Source organism: Cetorhinus maximus, chromosome 6 (genome assembly GCF_964194155.1).
Source record: "Cetorhinus maximus chromosome 6, sCetMax3.hap1.1, whole genome shotgun sequence".
Taxonomy (NCBI): Eukaryota; Metazoa; Chordata; class Chondrichthyes; order Lamniformes; family Cetorhinidae; genus Cetorhinus; species Cetorhinus maximus.
Genome location: NC_135884.1, coordinates 77,610,174 through 77,630,403, shown reverse-complemented (window position 1 = coordinate 77,630,403; position 20,230 = coordinate 77,610,174). Strand labels below are relative to the sequence as shown.

The 20,230-nt window shown below is 42.7% G+C and overlaps 1 protein-coding gene across 3 annotated transcripts in view; it reads right to left on the bottom strand.

Moving 5' to 3' along the window:
• nr2c2 (nuclear receptor subfamily 2, group C, member 2) overlaps positions 1 to 20,230 on the bottom strand; it is a 258,076-nt gene that overhangs the window by 185,803 nt on the left and 52,043 nt on the right. For all 3 annotated transcript variants that reach the window (XM_078543883.1, XM_078543882.1, XM_078543881.1), the window contains one exon: positions 3,687 to 3,824. In XM_078543883.1, coding sequence (XP_078400009.1) covers positions 3,687 to 3,758 — 72 coding nt within the window. In that variant the 5' untranslated portion in view covers positions 3,759 to 3,824. The remainder of the gene's footprint in view (positions 1 to 3,686; positions 3,825 to 20,230) is intronic.

Below are 20,230 nucleotides of genomic sequence, written 5' to 3'. Positions count from 1 at the left end.
TACCTTCCCTAAAGGACACTAGTGAACCAGGTGGGATTTTACAACAATCGATGATAGTTACATGGTCACCATTACTGAGACTAGCTTTCAATTCCAGATTTTATTAAATTAATTTAAATTCTACCAGCTGCTGTGGTACGTGCTTTGGCAAATTCTAGTGCCACTCCCTGCCTTCTCCCCATAGCCCTGCAAATTTTTCCTTTTCAGATAATGATCCAATTCCCTTTTGAAAGCCTCAGTTGATCCGGCCTCCACACACTCTGGGGCAGTGCATTCCAGATCCCAACCAGTGAAAAAGTTTTTCTTCATAGCATCATTGCTTCTTTTGCCAATTACCCAAAATCTTTGCCCTCACATTCTTGATCCTTCCGCCAATGGAAACAGTTTCTCCCTATCTATTCCGTCTAGACCCCTCATGATGTTGAACACCTCTATCAAATTTCCTCTCAACCTTCTCTTCTCCAAGGAGAACAGTCTCAACTTCTCCAATCTTTCTATGTAACTGAAGTTCCTTATCCCTGGGACTATTCTCATCAATCTTTTCTGCACTCTAATGCCTTCACATCCTTCCTAAAGTATGACGCCCAAAGCTGGGCACAATACTCCAGTTGAGGCTGAACCAGTGTTTTATACAAGTTTAACATAACTTCCTTGCTGTTGTACTCTATGCCCCTATTAATAAAGCCTTGGATATAAGGATACAAGGAGGCAACAAAAAGATATAGGTAGGTTAAGTGAGTGGGCAAAGATCTGGCAATATAATGTGGGACAATGTGAAATTGTCCATTTTGGCAGGAAAAAGAGAAGCATATTATCTAAGTGGTGAGAGATTGTAGAGCTCTGAGATGCAGAGGGATCTGGGTGTCCTAGTGCATGAATCACAAAAGGCTACTATGCAGGTCCAGCAATAACTAGGAAAGCTAATAGAATGTCACCATTTATTGTGAGGGGAATTGAATATAAAAGTAGGGAGGTTATGTTTCAGTTGTACAGGGCACTGGTGAGACCACAGCTGAAGTACTGTGTACAATATTGGTCACATTATTTAAGGAAGGAATTAAATGCATTGGAAGCAGTTCAGAGAAGGTTTACAGACTAGTACCTGGAATGAGCGGGTTGTCTTATGAGGAAAGGTTGGACAGACTAGGCTTGTATCCACCGGAGTTTAGAAGAGTAAGAGGAGACTTGATTGGTTAAGATCCTGAGGGGTCTTCACAGGATGAATATGGAGAAGATGTTTTCTCTTATGGGAGAATCTAGAACTCTTTAAAAAATAAAGGGTTGCCCATTTAAAACGGGGATGACGGGAAATTTTTTCTCTAAGGGTCGTGAGCCTTTGGAACTCTTCCTGAAAAGGCGGTGGAAGCAGAGTCTTTAAATATTTTTAAGGCAGTGGTGGATAGATTCTTGGTCATCAAGGGGGGTGATAGGTCGCTAGGTGTAGGTGGGATGCAGATTTGAGGTTACCATCAGATCAACCATGATCTTATTAAATGGTGGAGCAGGCTCAAGGGGCTGAATAGCCTACTCCTGCTCCTTGTTCATCTGTTTGTATGTTTTATTAATCACTCTCTTAACCTGTCTTGCCATTTTTAAATAATTTATGCACACATACACCAAGGTCCCTCTGCTCCTGCACCCCCTTTATAATTGTATCCTATATTTTATATTGTCTTTCTGCGTTCTTCAACCAAAATGAATCAATTCACACTTCTCTATGTTAAATTTCATCTGCCACTTACCCACCTATTCCACCAGTCTGTCTGTGTCCTTTTGAAGTTCTACAGTATCCGCTTCACAGTTCATAATACTTGCAAGTTATGTAACATCTGTAACCTTTGAAATTTTGTCCTATACACTAAGGTCATTAATATAGATCAGGAAGAGCATGGAGTCCTAATACTGACTCCTAGGGTCTTCCACTTTACAGCTTCCTCCAGTCCAAAAAAAACCGATCACTCTTCGTTTCCTGTCACTCAGCCAATTTCGTATCCATGTTGCCACTTTCCCTTTCATTCCATGAGCTCTAATTTCGCTCACGAATCTGTTGCATCACTTTATCAAAATCCTTTTGGAAGTCCATGTACGCAATATAACAGCATTACCCTCATCAACCTTCTCTGCTACCTCCTCAAAAACTCCAGCAAGTTAATTAAACACAATTTTCCCTTAACAAATCCATGCTGGCTTTCCTTAATTAACAGGCAAGTGATTATTAATTTTCTCTTGAATTATCGTTTCTAGAAGCTTCCCCTAATTAACAGGCAAGTGATTATTAATTTTCTCCCGAATTATCGTTTATAGAAGCTTCCCCTAATTAACAGGCAAGTGATTATTAATTTTCTCCCGAATTATCGTTTCTAGAAGCTTCCCCAGCACATAGGTTAAACTGATTTACTGGCCTTATCCAAACACTCTTTTCTGAAGGAGAAATGTAACCTTTGCAATTCTCCAATCCTCTTGCACCATGCCTGAGTCTCAGGAAGATTAGAAAATTATGCTCAGTAGTCTGAAACCTTCACTCTCACTTCCCTCAGTATACTTGGGTGCATCTCATCCAGTCCTGGTACCTTATCAACTTTTAAGTACAGGCAGCCCATCCAAAGCTCCTCATTATCAACTTTAAAACATTCAAGTGTCTGATTTACTTCCCCTGTCACCATGACCAGTACAGCAGCATCTTCCTTAAGAAAGACAGGAGCAAAATATTCATTTAATACCTAAGCCATGCTGCTTGCCTCTATGTGCAAAACCCCTTTTTGGTCCCTCATTGGCCCTACTCCTCTTCTTACCACCCTTTAACTATTTATATGCCTATAGAAGGCTTTTAGATTCCCTTCTATGTTAGCTGCCAGTCTCTTCTCATACTCCATATTTGCTTCTCTTATTTGCTTTCTCACTTCTCTTCTGAACCTTTTATATTCAGACTGGTTCTCAGTTGTATTATCCACCTGGCATCTGTCATAAGCAAGCTTTTTCTGCTTCATCTTAATCTCTATCTCTTTCATCATCCAGGGAGCTCTGGATTTCTTAGTCTTACCTATTCTCTTCGTGGGAATAAACCTTGACTGTACTTGAACTCTCTTACTGAAAGGGAGCCCATTCTTCAGTTGTAATTTTGCCTGCTAATCTTTGATTCCAATTTATCTGGGTCAGATCTATTCTTACTCCAGTTTTGGGCTATTGCCTGTTAATTATTCAGGCTCGGGATTGCTCCTTGTCCTCTTCCATAACCAACCTAAACCTTGAGATACAATGATCACTGTTACCTAAATGTTCGCCGCACTGACACTTGATCTACTTGACCCACCTCATTCCCAGGAACCAGGTCCAGCAGTGCCTCCTATGTCATTGGACTGGACACATACTGCTGTAGAAAATTTTCCTGAACACACTCTAGGAACCCTTGCCCCTCTCCCCCTTTTACACAACTCCTATCCGAGTCTACATTCAGTTATTAAAGTTCTCAGTATAACGATGGAGCGGGGCATCACGCCGACGGGGCGACTGATCACATGGAACTTATTCGCATTTCAGTTTGATTGTTAAACACATTTCCAAACGAGGAACTCACTCTTCAAACATCAACACTGTTAACTTAGTTACCCAGAAAGAGAGCCATTGTTGTTCACACATTATGGCACACATCTGAATACCACTGCACCATGGAATATGCTGCCACATACCTGGATCCTTTGAGGGGAGGATACAGGAGAGTCTGTGGAGATTAACTGGATTTTCTGAGGAGGACTGGTCATCACCGGTGATCCTGGCAGTGTGGCCTGAACCACAGTACTAGTGACTTGAGCATGGACTTGTGTAGCCTAGAATACAATAATTCAAAATAAATGCGTTAAAGCTTTCAGGACTCTGGGGTCATTTTTATAAAAAAATGTACCATATGGTTTGAAAGCATGCAATGAAACCTATTTCCAAATCCTCGTTGGAGGGAATCAAATGTCATTCATTACTAATGCAATGCTGACTCAATTCACAGAGGAATTTCAATTTCCAAAGGAATGGGCAATTTAACTTTGGAGATTGAAACATTGGAGTACTGATAGTATCCCTGCAGAAAGCCCACCAAACACAAGGGTAGTATCCCGACAGAAAGTCCACTAAACACTGACATAGTATCCCTACAGAAACCCCGCCATAGGCAGGGATAGTATCCCTACAGAAACCCTGCCATAGACAGGGATAGTATCCCTACAGAAACTCCGCCATAGACAGGGATAGTATCCCCACAGAAACCCCACCATGGACAGGGATAGTATCCCTACAGAAACCCCACCATAGACAGGGATAGTATCCCTACAGAAACACCACCAAACACAGGGATAGTATCCCTACAGAAACACCACCAAACACAGAGATAATGTCCCTACAGAAAACCCGACAAACTCAAGGATAGTGTCCCCACAGAAAGCCCACCAAACACAGGGACAGTATCCCTACAGAAACCCCACCAAACACACAAAACTATATTTTTCATAATAGAATTGTGGGATATTGTAAGGTAGGCTTATGTGGGTGGCTGATTTAATTGAATTAGAGTCTGATAGACTGCAAGGTGGAAATCACCAAATGTGTTAGGTATAAAAAGGGTATTTAAAATGTTAATGAGTGAGCTAGAGTATAAGAGTCAGTAGATAAGGTGAGTTAAATTTGCATTATAAGTGGGGGATTGTTTGATTTTCAAAGGGATGGTAGGGTGTTTACAACTAACAAGATAAATAGGGCAAGGTTATTACGTTTATTTTTCCCAAAAGGAAAACACCATAAGGATGACATGAAAGATTGTTATATTATTGGAAAAGTAAATTTCCAAAGACATGTAGAACAATGGGATCTTACACATTAAAAAGAGAGAAACATATATGAAGAAGGATGGAAGGCTATGTGGGTGTGGCCGTGTAAAATTTTGAAAGGTATACCATGTGACACAGACTTGGAAGAAGCCCTAGCCACTCTGAAGAAGTGCTGCTCCAGTAACTAAAATTGTGTTAAAGGCCTTTGGAATTCCACTTTCGAGTGGGTGTCTTAGTAACCTTGCTGGAATGCCTATTTAAATTTAAAATCTATTTTGGACTGTTGCCTTGAAGGGGGGTGTGTAGTTGGTAGTCAGGTTAAATAGAATTTTTGGGGTTTGTTATAATATCAAGTAGCTGTAATCTTATGTATGTTTAAACTCGTTCTTTTGTTAATAAATGTTTAAATTTAATTTTTAAAAGCACTAAAGGTGTTAGTGGACTCATTGCTTCTGAATTCAGTGCACAAATCTTGTGATAAATACAAATTGTAAAACCATTGTGATAGTGTGGCCAAGTTTTCCTTATGGATTTGGTTCTGCCTGGTACATATGACCTGCAAATCATAACAAAATTGGGGGCTCTTTTCTGGATTTTTAAAATTTCTTCATTGGCTTGGAGTTGGTGAACCTTCAGGCTACGAGTACGAGAAGAGCACTGAACTCAGGAGTTGATGTTGAGAGATTTTAAAGTGGTGAGACTGCAGATATAGCTTTATCCCTAGCTAAGCTTTTCTGGAGTAGACGATATAACTGATTGGTTTCCAAAAAGTAACTAAGGTTAAGTTAATAGAATTGGTGAATAAGTTGCAGTTGTAGGGGCAAAGAAAGCAGACATAATTGAAGTAATATTACAACATTTGAAATTGGAACGGAAACCTGAAGCTAATGAGTCACTTGAATTCAGTTGCAAATGAAAGCACTTGAGTTGGAGACAAAAGCAAAGGAACAGGAAAAAGAGAGCATTTCAAAGGGAAATTGTAATGAGAAAAGTTGATCTTCAGAGGGAGAAATTAGCAATGGAGAAAAGAGAAAAGGAAAGGGGAAGAGATATCAGCTTTAAAAAACTGGAGGATAAAAAAGAGGTCTCAGATGCTGAGGAAGGTTCTGATGTAGATTTCTTTCAATTTAAAAACCAGTGGGGAGTTTGTGCAGGCACTTTGAAGTCTGAGGGAAGGGATGTAAAGGCATTCTTTATTTTGTTTGAGAAGATAGCTAAGCAGATGAAATAGCCATAATAAGAAATCTGGACATTGCTTTTGCAGTCTAGGTCGGTAGGTAGAGCTCATGAGGTAAATGCATCGCTGTCAGAAAAGGTATCAGTGGATGATTATGAGGCAGTAAGAAAGGCTATTTTGAATGCATATAAGTTAGTTCCTGAGGCGTACAGGCAGAAATTTAGGGATATAAGGAAACAGCCTGGTCAGACTTATATTAAGTTTGAGAGAGTAAAACAAAGTAATTTTGACCAGTGGATACAGACATTAAAAGGTAGAGACAGCATATGCAGCTCTTAGAGAGGTAATTCTTTTGGAAGAATTTAAAGATTCAATTCCTTTGGTAGTGAGAACTCATATGAAGGAACAGAGGGTTAAAAAGGCAAGGCAAGCAGCAGAGATAGCTGATGATTATGAGTTAGTTGACAGATCTAAACCATTTCTTGGTCACCCAGAGAAGGATAGGAAGTGGGAAGGTGAAAGGAAGATAGTTAGTCAAAGAAGAGAAGGAGCAGTTGGAAATTTTCAGGAAGTTTCTCTTCAGACCAAAAAGGAAGCTGCTGAGGGTAGAAGCGACACTCGAAAACTGAGATGTTTTCATTGTAATAAGGCAGGACACACAAAGTCAATGGCCAAGATTTTCCCGTCGGCGATTTGGGGGCGGGGCCCGCTCGCCGACGAGAAAATGACGCGGGATGACGTCGGGAGGAACCCCTGACGTCATCCCGGTCCCTTTAAATTTTCAGGAAGGTGGGCGGACAGTGAAATCAGCTGTCCACCCGCCGACCTGTCAATGGCCAATTAAGGCCATTGACAGGCTAATTAAGATTGTTAAAGACCCTGCCCGTCCAACCTTAAGGTTGGCGGGCAGGCCAGGAGCCTCAGCGGGCTCCTGATTATACATGAAACTTCATCCACTGGCGGGATGAGGTTTCATGTCCACTTTTAAAAAGTTTCATAAAGTTTATGTTTCTTATTAACATGTCCCATTTCGTGTGACATTGTCACATGAGGGGGAAATGTTAATAATTTTAATACTTTTCTACTTTTGGAGTTTTTTTTAACCTGTCAGTAATCTTCCTGAGACAGCACTTGGTCTCAGGGAGCAGTGCGCTCTTTTGTGCACATGCGCGAAAGAGCGCACTTTGACAGTTGGGGAATCCCTTCCCCTGCGCACAGGAAGCACATAGCGCTTCCTGTCAGCAGGCCGCTGGGCGGGCCTTAGTTGGCCCACCCACTCAAAATGGCGGCGGGCCCCGTTTCAGCGGCAGAGTTCGGCTGTCTGGCCACTGCCAAGCCAGTGGGGCCCGCCCACCCACCAAGGGCAAAATTCTGCCCAATGTGTTGGAGGTTACAGGGAAAACCCATTTCAGTAATTGGAACACAGAAAAGTTCTGGAAATAAGAGCACTGTGGGTTCTGAGATCCAGAATCAGGAAAAACCAGTGGTTTATGTACAGATGAAGCAGGAAGAATCGGTGAAAGGTAAAGAAGGGGGAATGTGTTCACGACTTAGCCAAGGGAATGCTGATGGGCAGGTTACAGAAACGTTTAAAGATTTTGTATGTGAAGGGAAAGTCTTTCCATGTGTACAGGATGGAGCAGGCAAGGATGTTAACATTTTAAGGGATAAAGGGGCTAGTCAATCCTTAATGTTATGGGGTAGTGCTATTTGTTGTCCAGAGGGAGAGAGTGGTAATAAGTCAAATTCATGGAGATGCTCAACCTATTCCATTGTTGAAGGTAAATTTAAAAGGCAAGTTGAAAACAGTTGAGGTGATTGTTGCAGTAGCGGAAAGATTGCCTAAAATAAATTAAATCCCTGCAATGGGCAATGATACAGCTGGGTCACAGATGTTGGTGATGCTTACTGTAGTCGAGCAGTCTGTGGAGGTGCATTCAACAGAGGTATTGCAGGAAGAACATCCTGGAATGTTTCCAGGTTGTGTAGTAACAAGATCACAAACTCATAGGTTGAAACAGGAAGAGGAGGAATTTAAAAGGCAGGGAAAGGATGTTGATATTTAATTAGCTGGGTCTGTTTTTGAAAAGATTGTACAGGAAGAGAAGGTTGAAGAGAATGCAGTGGAAGTATTTAGTTCCATTAAATTGGTAGAGTTACAGCAGAAGGATTCACAAATAAAGAAGTTATATCAGATAGCTTATTCGGAAGCAGAGGCAGAACGTTATTACCTTAAGGGTAATGTGTTAATGAGGAAGTTGTGGCCGACACATGTTTCAGCCGATAAGAAATAGAAGGTAGGACATCAAATTGTTACACCATCTGGATACAGAAATGAGATATTGAGAGTAGCTCATGACATTCCAATAGGGGAACATTTAGGAATTGGGAAAACATAGGCAAAGATACAAAAACATTTTTATCGGCCTGGATTGCATAAAAATGCAGCTAAATTCTGTAGAACATGTCACACATGTCGGGTGACAGAGAAACCTCAAGCAGTAATTAAACAGGCACCTTTAATTCTGATTCAAGCATTTGAGAAACCTTTTACCAGGGTCCTGACTGATTGTGTAGGGCCCCTCCTTAAGACTAAAAGTGGATATCAGTACATGCTGACAATTATGGATATGTCTACAAAGTTTCCAGAAGTGATGCCTTTACAAAATATTCCAGCAAAGAGAATTATGGAAGAGTTGACTAAATGTTTTACAAAATATGGCCAGTGAAAGAAATACAATCGAATCAGGGTTCAAATTTCATGTCACAGCTGTTTAATGAAGTAATGAGCAGCCTGGGCATAAAGCAGTTTAAGTCATCAGCTTATCATCCTGAACCATAAGGTGCTTTAGAGAGATGGCATCAAACTTTGAAAACACTGATGAGGGCTTATAGCCAAGACTATCCACAGAATTGGGGTCAGGGAATTCCATTCTTGCTATTTGCTATTAGGGATGCTCCTCATGAATCCACAGGATTTAGTCCTTTTGAATTAGACTATGGTCATGAGGTAAGGGGACCACTTAAATTGATTCAGGAGAAATTAGTGGATCAGAATTCGGAAACTATTCTCTTGGATTATGTGACAAACTCCAGAGAAAGATTGAACAGGGCATGTGGGTTAGCTAAAGAACATTTAAAGATATCACAGCAGGTGATGAACGCAAAGACAGATAAGAGGGCCAGAGCTCATAATTTTGTTGCTCGGGAAAAAGTGTTAGTTTTGTTACCAGTGTTGGGGGAACCACTGAAGGCAAGGTTTAGTGGGCCTTACAGGATTGAGGAGAAACCAAGTGAAGTAAATTATTTAATAAATACTCCAGATAGAAGAAAGAAGCAGAAAGCGTGTCATGTAAATATGCTTAAAAGGTACTTTGACAGGGAAGATAACCAAAAGGAGGTATTAGTGATGGTAGATAAAGAGAAAGAAATTGATATTCCTCTAATCAAATTGGCTAATGACAGGGGAACTTAAAAAGCTAAATGTAATACTGAGTTACCTTCCAGACAAATGTCAAAAAGTGATTTGGAGAAGCTATTGCAGTCACACAAAGCTATTTGTGGGAATAAGCTGGGGAGGACAAATTTAGCTACACATGATGGAGGTGTCGGTGATTTAGTATCAATAAGGCAACATCCTTATAGACCAAATCCAGTAAAATTATCGCAAGTACAGAAAGAAATCAAATTCATGCTTCAAAATTACATCATTGAGTATGGTTGCAGTAACTGGAGTTCGCCTATTGTAGTGGTACCGAAACTGGATGGAACACAAAGACCGTTTGTGGATTATCGAAAAGTAAATGCAGTGACAAAAGTGGATTCAAATCATATTCCATGGTTGGAAGATTGTTTTGAGAAAGTGGGACATCAAAGTTTATTACAAAGATCAACTTGCTGAGAGGACATTGACAAGTACTGTTATCAGAGAGAGCAAAAGAGATATCAGCTTTTATGAAACAAGATGAACTATAGGTTATGTCATTTGGTATGAAGAATGCACCAGCAACATTTTAAAGACTGACAAACAAAGTAATTGCAGGACTGAACAATTGTGCTGTTTATATCGATGATTGGTTAGTTTTCAGTCAAACGTTGGAGGAGCGTTTACAAAGAACTGTTTGATCGACTGCAAGAAGCTAATCTGGTGGCTAACTTGGCTAAGAGTGAATTTGCAAAATTGCAAGTTACATATCTAGGCCATAACATTGAACATGGTAAGGTGGCTCAGAGGGATGTGAAAGTAAAAGCCATTGTGAATTTCCCAGTGCCTACAACAAAACAAGAAGTTTTGAGATTTCTGGGCAATGAGTGGATTTTACCTGAAGTTTGTATCAAATTTTAGCAGTGTGGTTGCTCCATTGACTGAACTACTAAAAAAGAACAAGAAGTTTCAATGGACACTGGAGTGTCAGAAGATATTTGACAGTTTGAAAACTGTATTGACTATGACACCAGTTTTGGCAACACCTAATTATGTCAAACAGTTTAAGTTGGCGATTGATGCAAGTGATGTAGGTACTGGTGCTGTATTGTTACAAGATGAAGAAACTGGAATTCAGAAGCTGATAGGATATTTTTCGTGAAAGCTGGATGCACATCAGAGGAGATATTCAACCATTGGAAAGGGGACTCTAGGTCTGATGTTAGCATTACAGCATTTTAAGGTTTATGTTGCAGACTATTCGTCAGAGATAATTGTTTATACAGACCATAATCCGTTAAAATTTCTGGACAAATTTTGAGACCTAAGTGTTCAGATGGAGTTTATTACTGCAACGATTTAATTTATGTGGCTGGACAAGAAAATCTAATTGTAGATGCATCGTCGAGAGTTTAAAACTCAAAACAAAATTGGACATTTAAAATCTGGACATTGGGCTAAAATGACCTCTGTTGATACGAAGGATTTGGATATATTGTTATGTTAATGCATGCACCTGGTAACATAATAGTTTGTGTATAAGTAGTGTAAGCTGGCTTGAGAAAATGAACTGTCTTTTAAAATTATGACTTCATTTTTTCCATGAGGATGGAGGTGTCATGAAACTATCATACTTTTCATAATAGTATTGTGGGATATTGTAAGGTAGGCGTATGTGGGTAAAAGCAAAAAACTGCGGATGCTGGAAATCCAGAACACATACAAAAATATCTGGAAAAACTCAGCAGGTCTGGTAGCATCTGTGGAGAGGAGCACAGTTAACGTTTTGAGTCCGCATGACTCTTCAACAGAACTAAGGAAAAATAGAAAAGGTGTGAAATATAAGCTGGTTTAAGGGGTGGGGGGGGGGAGGTGGAACAACAAGAGCTGGATAGAGGGCCAGTGATAGGTGGAGATAACCAAAAGATGTCACAGACGAAAGGACAAAGAGGTGTTGAAGGTGGTGATATTATCTAAAGGAATGTGCTATTTAAGGGTAGAAAGCAGGACGAGCAAGGTACAGATAGCCCTAGTGGGGTGGGATGAAGGAATCGAAAAAGGCTAAAAGGTAGAGATAAAACAATGGATGGAAACACATTTAAAAATAATGGAAATAGGTGGGAAAAGAAAAATCTATACAAATTATTGGAAAAAACAAAAAGATGGGGGAAAATCGTAAGGGGGTGGGGATGGAGGAGAGAGTTCATGATCTAATATTGTTGAACTCAATATTCAGTCCGGAAGGCTGTAAAGTGCCTAGTCGGAAGATGAGGTGCTGTTCCTCCAGTTTGCGTTGAGTTTCACTGCAACAATGCAGCAAGCCAAGGACGGACATGTGGGCATGAAAGCGGGGTGGAGTGTTGTAATGGCAAGCGACAGGGAGGTCTGGGTAATGCTTGCGGACAGACCGAAGGTGTTCTGCAAAGCGGTCACCCGGTCTGCGTTTGGTCTCTCCAATGTAGAGGAAACCGCATTGGGAGCAACGAATGCAGTAGACTAAGTTGAGGGAAGTGCAAGTGAAATGCTGCTTCACTCGAAAGGAGTGTTTGGGCCCTTGGACGGTGAGGAGAGGGGAAGTAAAGGGGCAGGTGTTGCATCTTCTGCGGTTGCATGGGAAGGTGCCGTGGGAGAGGGTTGAGGTGTAGGGGGTGATGGAGGAGTGGACCAGGGTGTCACGGAGGGAACGATCCCTACGGAATGCCGCCGGGGGGGGTGAAGGGAAGATGTGTTTGGTGGTGGCATCATGCTGGAGTTGGCGGAAATGGCGGAGGATGATCCTTTGAATGCGGAGGCTGGTAGGGTGATAAGTGAGGACAAGGGGGACCCTCTCATGGTTCTGGGAGGGAGAGGAAGGTGTGAGGGCGGATGCGCGGGAGATAGGCCGCACACAGTTCAGGGCCCTGTCAACCACCGTGGGTGGAAAACCTCGGTTAAGGAAGAAGGAGGACATGTCAGAGGAACTCTTTTTGAAAGTGGTATCATCAGAACAGATGTGACGGAGGCAAAAGAACTGAGAGAATGGGATGGAGTCCTTACAGGAAGCGGGGTGTGAGGAGCTGTAGTCGAGGTAGCTGTGGGAGTCAGTAGGCTTGTAATGGATATTGGTGGACAGTCTATCATCAGAAATTGAGACAGAGAGGTCAAGGAAGGGAAGGGAAGTGTCAGAGATGGACCATGTGAAAATGATGGAGGGGTGGAAATTGGAAGCAAAATTAATAAATTTTTCCAGGTCCAGACGAGAGCATGAAGCAGCACCGAAGTAATCATCGATGTACCGGAGAAAGAGTTGTGGGAGGGGGCCGGAGTAGGACTGGAACAAGGAATGTTCCACACACCCCATAAAGAGACAGGCATAGTTTGGGCCCATGTGGGTACCCATAGCCACACCTTTTATTTGGAGGAAGTGAGAGGAGTTTAAGGAGAAATTGCTCAGTGTGAGAACAAGTTCAGCCAGATGGAGGAGAGTAGTGGTGGATGGGGATTGTTCGGGCCTCTGTTCGAGGAAGAAGCGGAGAGCCATCAGACCATCCTGGTGGGGGATGGAGGTGTAGAGGGATTGGACGTCCATGGTGAAGAGGAGGCGGTTGGAGCCAGGGAACTGGAAATTGTTGATATGATGTAGGGTGTCAGAGGAATCACGGATGTAGGTGGGAAGGAACTGGACAAGGGGAGAGAGAATGGAGTCAAGATAGCAAGTTCCGTGTTCCGTGGGGTAGGAACAGGCTGACATGATCGGCCTGCCGGGACAGTCCTGTTTGTGGATTTTGGGTAGGAGGTAGAAGCGGGCCGTCCGAGGTTGGGAGACTATCAGGTTGGAAGCTGTGGAAGGAAGATCTCCAGACGAGATGAGGTCAGCAACAGTCCTGGAAACAATGGCTTGATGTTCAGTGGTGGGGTCATGGTCCAGGGAGAGGTAGGAGGAAGTGTCTGCGAGCTGACACTCAGCCTCTGCGAAGTAGAGGTCAGTGCGCCAGACAACAACAGCACCACCCTTGTCAGCGGGTTTGATGACAATGTCAGGGTTGGACCTGAGAGAACGGAGTGCAGCAAGTTCAGAGAAAGACAGGTTAGAATGGATGAGAGGAGCAGAGAAATTGAGATGATTAATGTCACGCCGACAGTTCTCAATGAAAAGATCGAGAGAAGGTAAGAATCCCGAGGGAGGGGTCCAGGTGGAGGGAGAATATTGGAGGTGGGTAAAAGGATCCGTTGAACGGGGAGAGGTCTCCTGCCCAAAGAAGTGAGCATGGAGACGAAGGCGGCGGAAGAAGAGTTCAGCATCGTGCCGAGCCCGAAATTCATTGAGATGAGGGCGTAAGGGTATGAAACTAAGTCCTTTGCTGAGCACTGAACGTTCAGCGTCGGAGAGGGGAAGGTCAGGGGGTATGGTGAATACAAGGCCGGGGCTGGGATTGGAAGACGGGATGGGGACACAGGGACAGGCAGGGGTAGAGGGTCCTGGATGGTTGGTGTTGATGAGTTGTTGGACCTTACGTTCCTTTGCACCTGAAAGAAAGAGACAAAGTTTCTTGTTGAGGCGTCAGATGAGACGAAGAATAAAATGAAACTGGGGGCACGCACAGCTTTGAAAAAGGGTGCGGCGGTGCTGCTGGAGGGAGAGGTCGAGTGTGTTCATATGGCGGCGCATGGCACTGAGTGTGGATCTCAGAATGCGACGAGAACAGCAGTCCGAGGAGCGTTGTATGTCCTGGAGATACCTGTAATCCTGGGCGGGTTCGAAACATGAGGGATGGAACTTCAGTTGAATTCCACGTGGGGTAAGTCAGAGACGGAGACAGTCACTGAGGAAGGAAATATGGCTGTGAAAGCGGGTTTTAGTAAACACCTTGTCAAACACCAGGAGAGAAGTGGAAAGCAATGAAGGTGAACAAGGCAAAAGAGAGATACGAAAATCCTGACAGAGAGAAGAGCAAAGCTTCTTCAAGGTAGGCATTCCTTGAAGAGAAGTGGCAGTCAATTAAACACTAAGATAAAAGCAAAAAACTGCGGATGCTGGAAATCCAAAACAAAAACAAAAAATACCTGGAAAAACTCAGCAGGTCTGGCAGCATCTGTGGAGAGGAGCACAGTTAACGTTTTGAGTCCGCATGACTCTTCAACAGAACTAAGGAAAACTAGAAAGGGGGTGAAATATAAGCTGGTTTAAGGGTGGGGGGGGTGGGACAAGAAGAGCTGGATAGAGGGCCAGTGATAGGTGGAGATTGCCAAAAGATGTCACAGACAAAACGACAAAGAGGTGTTGAAGGTGGCGATATTATCTAAAGGAATGTGCTAATTAAGGGTAGAACGCAGGACGAGCAAGGTACAGATAGCCCTTATGTGGGTGGCTGATTTAATTGAATTAGAGTCAGATAAACTGCAAGGTGGAAATCATCAAATGTGTTAGGTATAAAAAGGGTATTTGAAATGTTAATGAGTGAGCTAGAATATTAGAGTCAGTAGATAAGGTGTGAATGAAATTTGCATTATAAGATAAGTGGGGGATTGTTTGATTTTCAAAGGGATGGTAGGGTGCTTACAACTAACAAGATAAATAGGGCAAGGTTATTACGTTTATTTTTCCCAAAAGGAAAACACCATAAGGATGACATGAAAGATTGTTATATTATGGGAAAAGTAAATTTCCATAGACAAGTAGAACAATGGGATCTTACACATTAAAAAGCGAGAAACATATATAAAGAAGGATGGAAGGCTATGTGGTTGTGGCCGTGTAAAATTTTGAAAGGTATACCATGTGACACAGACTTGGAAGAAGCCCTAGCCACTCTGAAGAAGTGCTGCCCCAGTAACTAAAATTGTGTTAAAGGCTTTTGGAATTCCACTTTTGAGTGGGTGTCTTGGTAACCTTGCTGGATTGCCTATTTAAATTTAAAATCTATTTTGGACTGTTGCCTTGAAGGAGGGTGTGTAGTTCATAGTCAGGTTAAATAGAATTTTTGGGATTTGTTACATCAAGTAACTGTAATCTTATGTATGTTTAAACTCATTCTTTTGTTAATAAATTTTCAAATTTAATTTTTAAAAACACTAAAGGTGTTGGTTAACTCATTACTTCTGAATTCAGTGCACAAATCTTCTTATAATAAATTCAAATTGCAAAACTGTTGTGAAAGCGTGGCCATGTTTCACTTGTGGATTTGGTCTGCCTGGCGCACATCACCTGCCACATGACAACAACAGGGTTAGTATCCCTATAGCAACCCTGCAATAGACAGCAATAGTATTTCTACAGAAACCCCAACAAACACAGGGATAGTATCTCTACAGAAACCCAACCATAGGCAGAGGTTGGTATCCCTACAGAAACCCCACCATAGACAGAGGGTGCATCTTTTATTCTTTCAAAGAATGCAGGCAGCATTTATTGCCCATCCCTAATTGCCCTTGAGAAGGGGGTGTTGATTCGCCTTCTTGAATCACTGCAATCCATGTGACATAGATACACTCACACTGTTGTCAGGCAGGGAAGTCTATGATTTTGTCCGAACAACTGCGAAAGATTCAGCGAATCATAAAATGATTACAGCACAGAATGGAAGGAATGGCACAATAGTTTCAAGTCAGGATGGTGTGAGACTTAATGGGGAATCTGTTCCCATGCACGTACTGCCCTTTCTCTTCTAGGCGGTAAAGGTCACTGGTTCAGTCAATTCTGTAGATGAAGCTGTGGCGACCTGCCCGAGTGGTGGGGGAACTAGATATTTAAAATGGTGGATGGAGTGCTGATCATGCTGCTTTGTCCTGGATAGTGAGATTCTTGAGTGTTGTTGGAGCCGCATTCATACATGCAAGTCGGGAGAATTCCAATACATGCCTGACTTAAGAGTCATATAGCGGCACAGAAGTAGGTGATTTGGCCTATCAAAGTCGTGCCAGCTCTCTGTACAGCAATCCAATCAGTCCACTCTCTATTCCCATTGCCCTAAACATGTATTTCCCTCAAGTGCCCATCCAATTTCCTTTTGAAATCACTGGTCGTTTCCACTTCCACCAACCTTGTAGGCAGCATGTTCCAGCTCATTACCACTCACTGCATATAAAAATTCTTCCTCGCATCCCCGCTGCATAATTTAGCCAAAATCTTCGATCTATGTTCCCAGGCCTCGTAGGATTAGTTAACAGGAGCAGCTTTTCCTTGTCTACCTTATCTAAGCCTGTCTTAATCTTATACATCTCTATCAAATCTCCCCGCAATCTCCTTTGCTCCGAAGAGAACAATCCTAAATGCTCCAACCTAAAGTTGTAGCTAAAATCCACCATCCCTGGAACCATTCTGGTAAACCTCCTCTGCACCCTCTGATGGACTCTCACATCCTTCCTAAAGCTTTTAGGAAATAGAAGGTGAGTTACTGCTGCAGAATACCCAGAATCTGACCTGCTCTTGGAGTCTCAGTATTTATGTGGCTCTTCCAATTAGGTTTCTGGTCAATGGCGACCCCAAGGATATTGATGACAGGGTTTTCAGTGATGGTAATCTAATTGAATGTCAAGAGGAGGTGGTTAGATTCTCTCTTGTTGGAAATGGTCATTCTCTGGCACTTGTGTGGCGCAAATGTTACTACCTTCTTATCAGCCTAAGGTTGAACGTTGTCCAGGTCTTCCTGCATGTGGGTGCAGACTGCTTCAGAATTTGAGGAGGTGTGAATGTTGCTGAACATTGTCCAATCATCAACAAACATCTCCAATTCTGACCTTATGATGGAAGGAAGGTCATTGATGAAGCAGCTGAAGATGGTTGGGCCGAGGACACTACTCTGAGGAACTCCTGCATTGATGACTGGCCTCCAATAACCATAGGCATCTTCCTTTGTGCTCAGTATGACTCCAACTAGAGGAGAGGTTTCCCACTGATTCCCACTGACTTCAATTTTACTACGGCTCCCTAATGCTACACTCGGTCAAATGCTTAACATCAAGGACAGTCACGCTCACCTCATCTCTAGAATTCAGCTCTTCTTTCCATGTTTGGACCAAGGCTGTAATGAGGTGAGGAGCCGAGTGCCCCTGACAGTGAACAAGTTATTGTAAGTGGTGTTTGATAACATAGTCAATGACACCTTCCATCACTTTGCTGATGACTAAGAGTAGACTGATGGGCTGGTAGTTGGCCAGATTGGAGTTGTCCTGCTTTTTGTGGAAAGGACATCTTGGGAAATTTTCCACATTGTCAAGTACCATTGTTGTAGCTGTACTGGAGCAGCTTGGCTAGAGGCACAGTTAGTTCTGGAGCACATGTCTTCAGCACTACAACCAGGGTGTTGTCAGGCCCATAGCCTTTGCTGCAGCCAGTGGTCTCAGCCAGTTCCTTAAATCATGTTCAGCCATTTCAGAGGACAGTTAAGAGTCAATCATTTCACTGTGAATCCGGAGTCGCATGTAGGCCAGGCCGGATAAAGACAGCAGATTTCCTTCCCTAAAGGATATTAATGCAGCAAACAGGTTATTACAGCAGTCTGGCAGTTTCATGGTCACCAAGACCAATGAATTCATTTCAGCCTTATTTATTCATGGATTAAATTGTCCAGCTGCCATGGTGGGATTTGAATTAATGTCTCTGGATCATTCATCCAGGCCTCTGTTACTACCCCAGGAACATAATCACATGCTACTTTAGTCCAAACAGAACCTTCAGTAAACAGCAGGAATACTATCCCAACAGAAATTCCACCATACACAGGTAATATTGCATCAGCAGAAACCCCAGCATCATTGGTGGTATTATAACAGCAAGTTCAGCATACACAGGTGATATAATTCCAAAAGAAACAACAGTATACATAACTGACTCCATCCAAATATAAAATTCAGCATACTCTGGGAAACTCTTTCGAGTTATCAACAGTCACAGATTGCAACTCGTTCGAGTACAATCACAGTTCTTGGTTTCCGGGAGTGGGACATGAACCCACAACCTTCTGATTCAAAGGCGAGGGTGCTATGAACTGAGCCACAGCTGACACCTCGACATACTCTGGGAAACTCTTTCGAGTTACCAACAGTCACAGATTGCAACTTCTTTCGAGTACAATCACAGTTCTTGGTTTTCCAGGAGTGGGACATAAACCCACAACCCTCTGATTCAAAGGCGAGAGTGCTATGAACTGAGCCACAGCTGACACCTCGACATACTCTGGGAAACTCTTTCGAGTTATCAACAGTCACAGATTGCAACTCTTTCGAGTACAATCACAGTTCTTGGTTTCCGGGAGTAGGACATGAACCCACAACCCTCTGATTCAAAGGCGAGGGTGCTATGAACTGAGCCACAGCTGACACCTCAACATACTCTGGGAAACCTGCACCAACACACATTCCTGCTTAAATAGGTGGTAATGTCCAGTCTGTGATAAACAAGCTACACAGTTAGTTAATTAGATGGCTAGCTACATCTGGTTACCAACTCAGCAGGGCCTGGCTCATATCTTTGAAATTCCAGTTAATTTTTGCTCATGTACAAAGTAGCACGGAAGCCAGCCCGACGGAGGACAACTTCAACAGAGTAATGAACTCGGGAATTTGGTAGGTGAGGGAATTAGGTGCAGGAAGAGAAGAGGTGAAGTCTGGTATTTTACAGGACGAGTAGTGGTCTCAGAGAAGAAGTGATAGCCAGCAAGATCTGAAAACTGAAACCAAGGGGATTAATTAGGTTCTGATGGAAGGGCATCAATCTGAAATGTTAACGCTGTATCGCTTCACAGATGCTACCTGACTTGCTGAGTATTTCCAGCATTTTCTGTTTTTGTTTCAGATTTCCAGATTCTGCAGTATTTTGCTTTTGCATTAATTAGACAAGCAGCTTAAGTGGTTGATTGGTGAATTTTAAGATTCCTTTTCTCTCTAATCTAGGGTAGCAGTTTAAGCAAGTACCAGAGAAATATTAGCATTGTATTAAATGTATCAACTAAAAATAATCATATGATGCTTTCTAAACCTGAATCCTAATTAGTTAAATTAAATAAAAGAAAGATGGCAGGGTAGGTGATGTGTTGCAGCTGGAGTATGTGGGAAATCCTGGACACTAGTATGATCCACAGCAACGACATCTGCAGTGGGAGTCAGCAGCTTGCAGAAATTAGGCCTAGAGTCAATGAGATAAAGTCAAAGCTTTGGACATTGTGATGCACCGGTGGGGAGAAAGGTACTCAGACCTTGTTCTAGGAGGTACTCAGGTTAGGTACAACAAATTTAGTCCATAGTCAGGGATAGGAGGGTGTTACTACAAGTGAGGCAGCTATAGGGAACAAAACATAGCACTGGAGGAGCCTTAGTCCCTGCCTGTGCCCAACAGGTTTGCGGTTTTTGCAGCCTGTGTGGACAAGAACAGGGACTGCAGGGTGGATGAGCAAACTGACCACAGCAATGTGGTACAGGACACCATTCAAGAGTGGGATGGGGGAATAAAAAGGAATGTAGTTGTAGTGCTACAGGACAATACAGTTACCAAAATAGACACTGTTCTCTGTAGCTGAGAGTGCGAGTCCAGGAGGTTGTGTTGCCTGTCCGCTGAATGGGTTAAGGACATCTCCTGGGGGCTGGAGAGGAAGCTGGAGTGCGAGTTGTTGTACCAGCTACCAATCACAGAATCACACAGTGCAGAAGAGGCCCTTCGGCCCATCGAGTCTGCACCGACACGTGAGAAACACCTGACCTACCTACCTAATCCCATTTACCAGCGCTTGGCCCATAGCCTTGAATGTTATGACATGACAAGTGCTCAACCAGGTACTTTTTAAAGGATGTGAGGCAACCCACCTCCACCACCCTCCCAGGAAGTGCATTCCAAACCGTCACCAC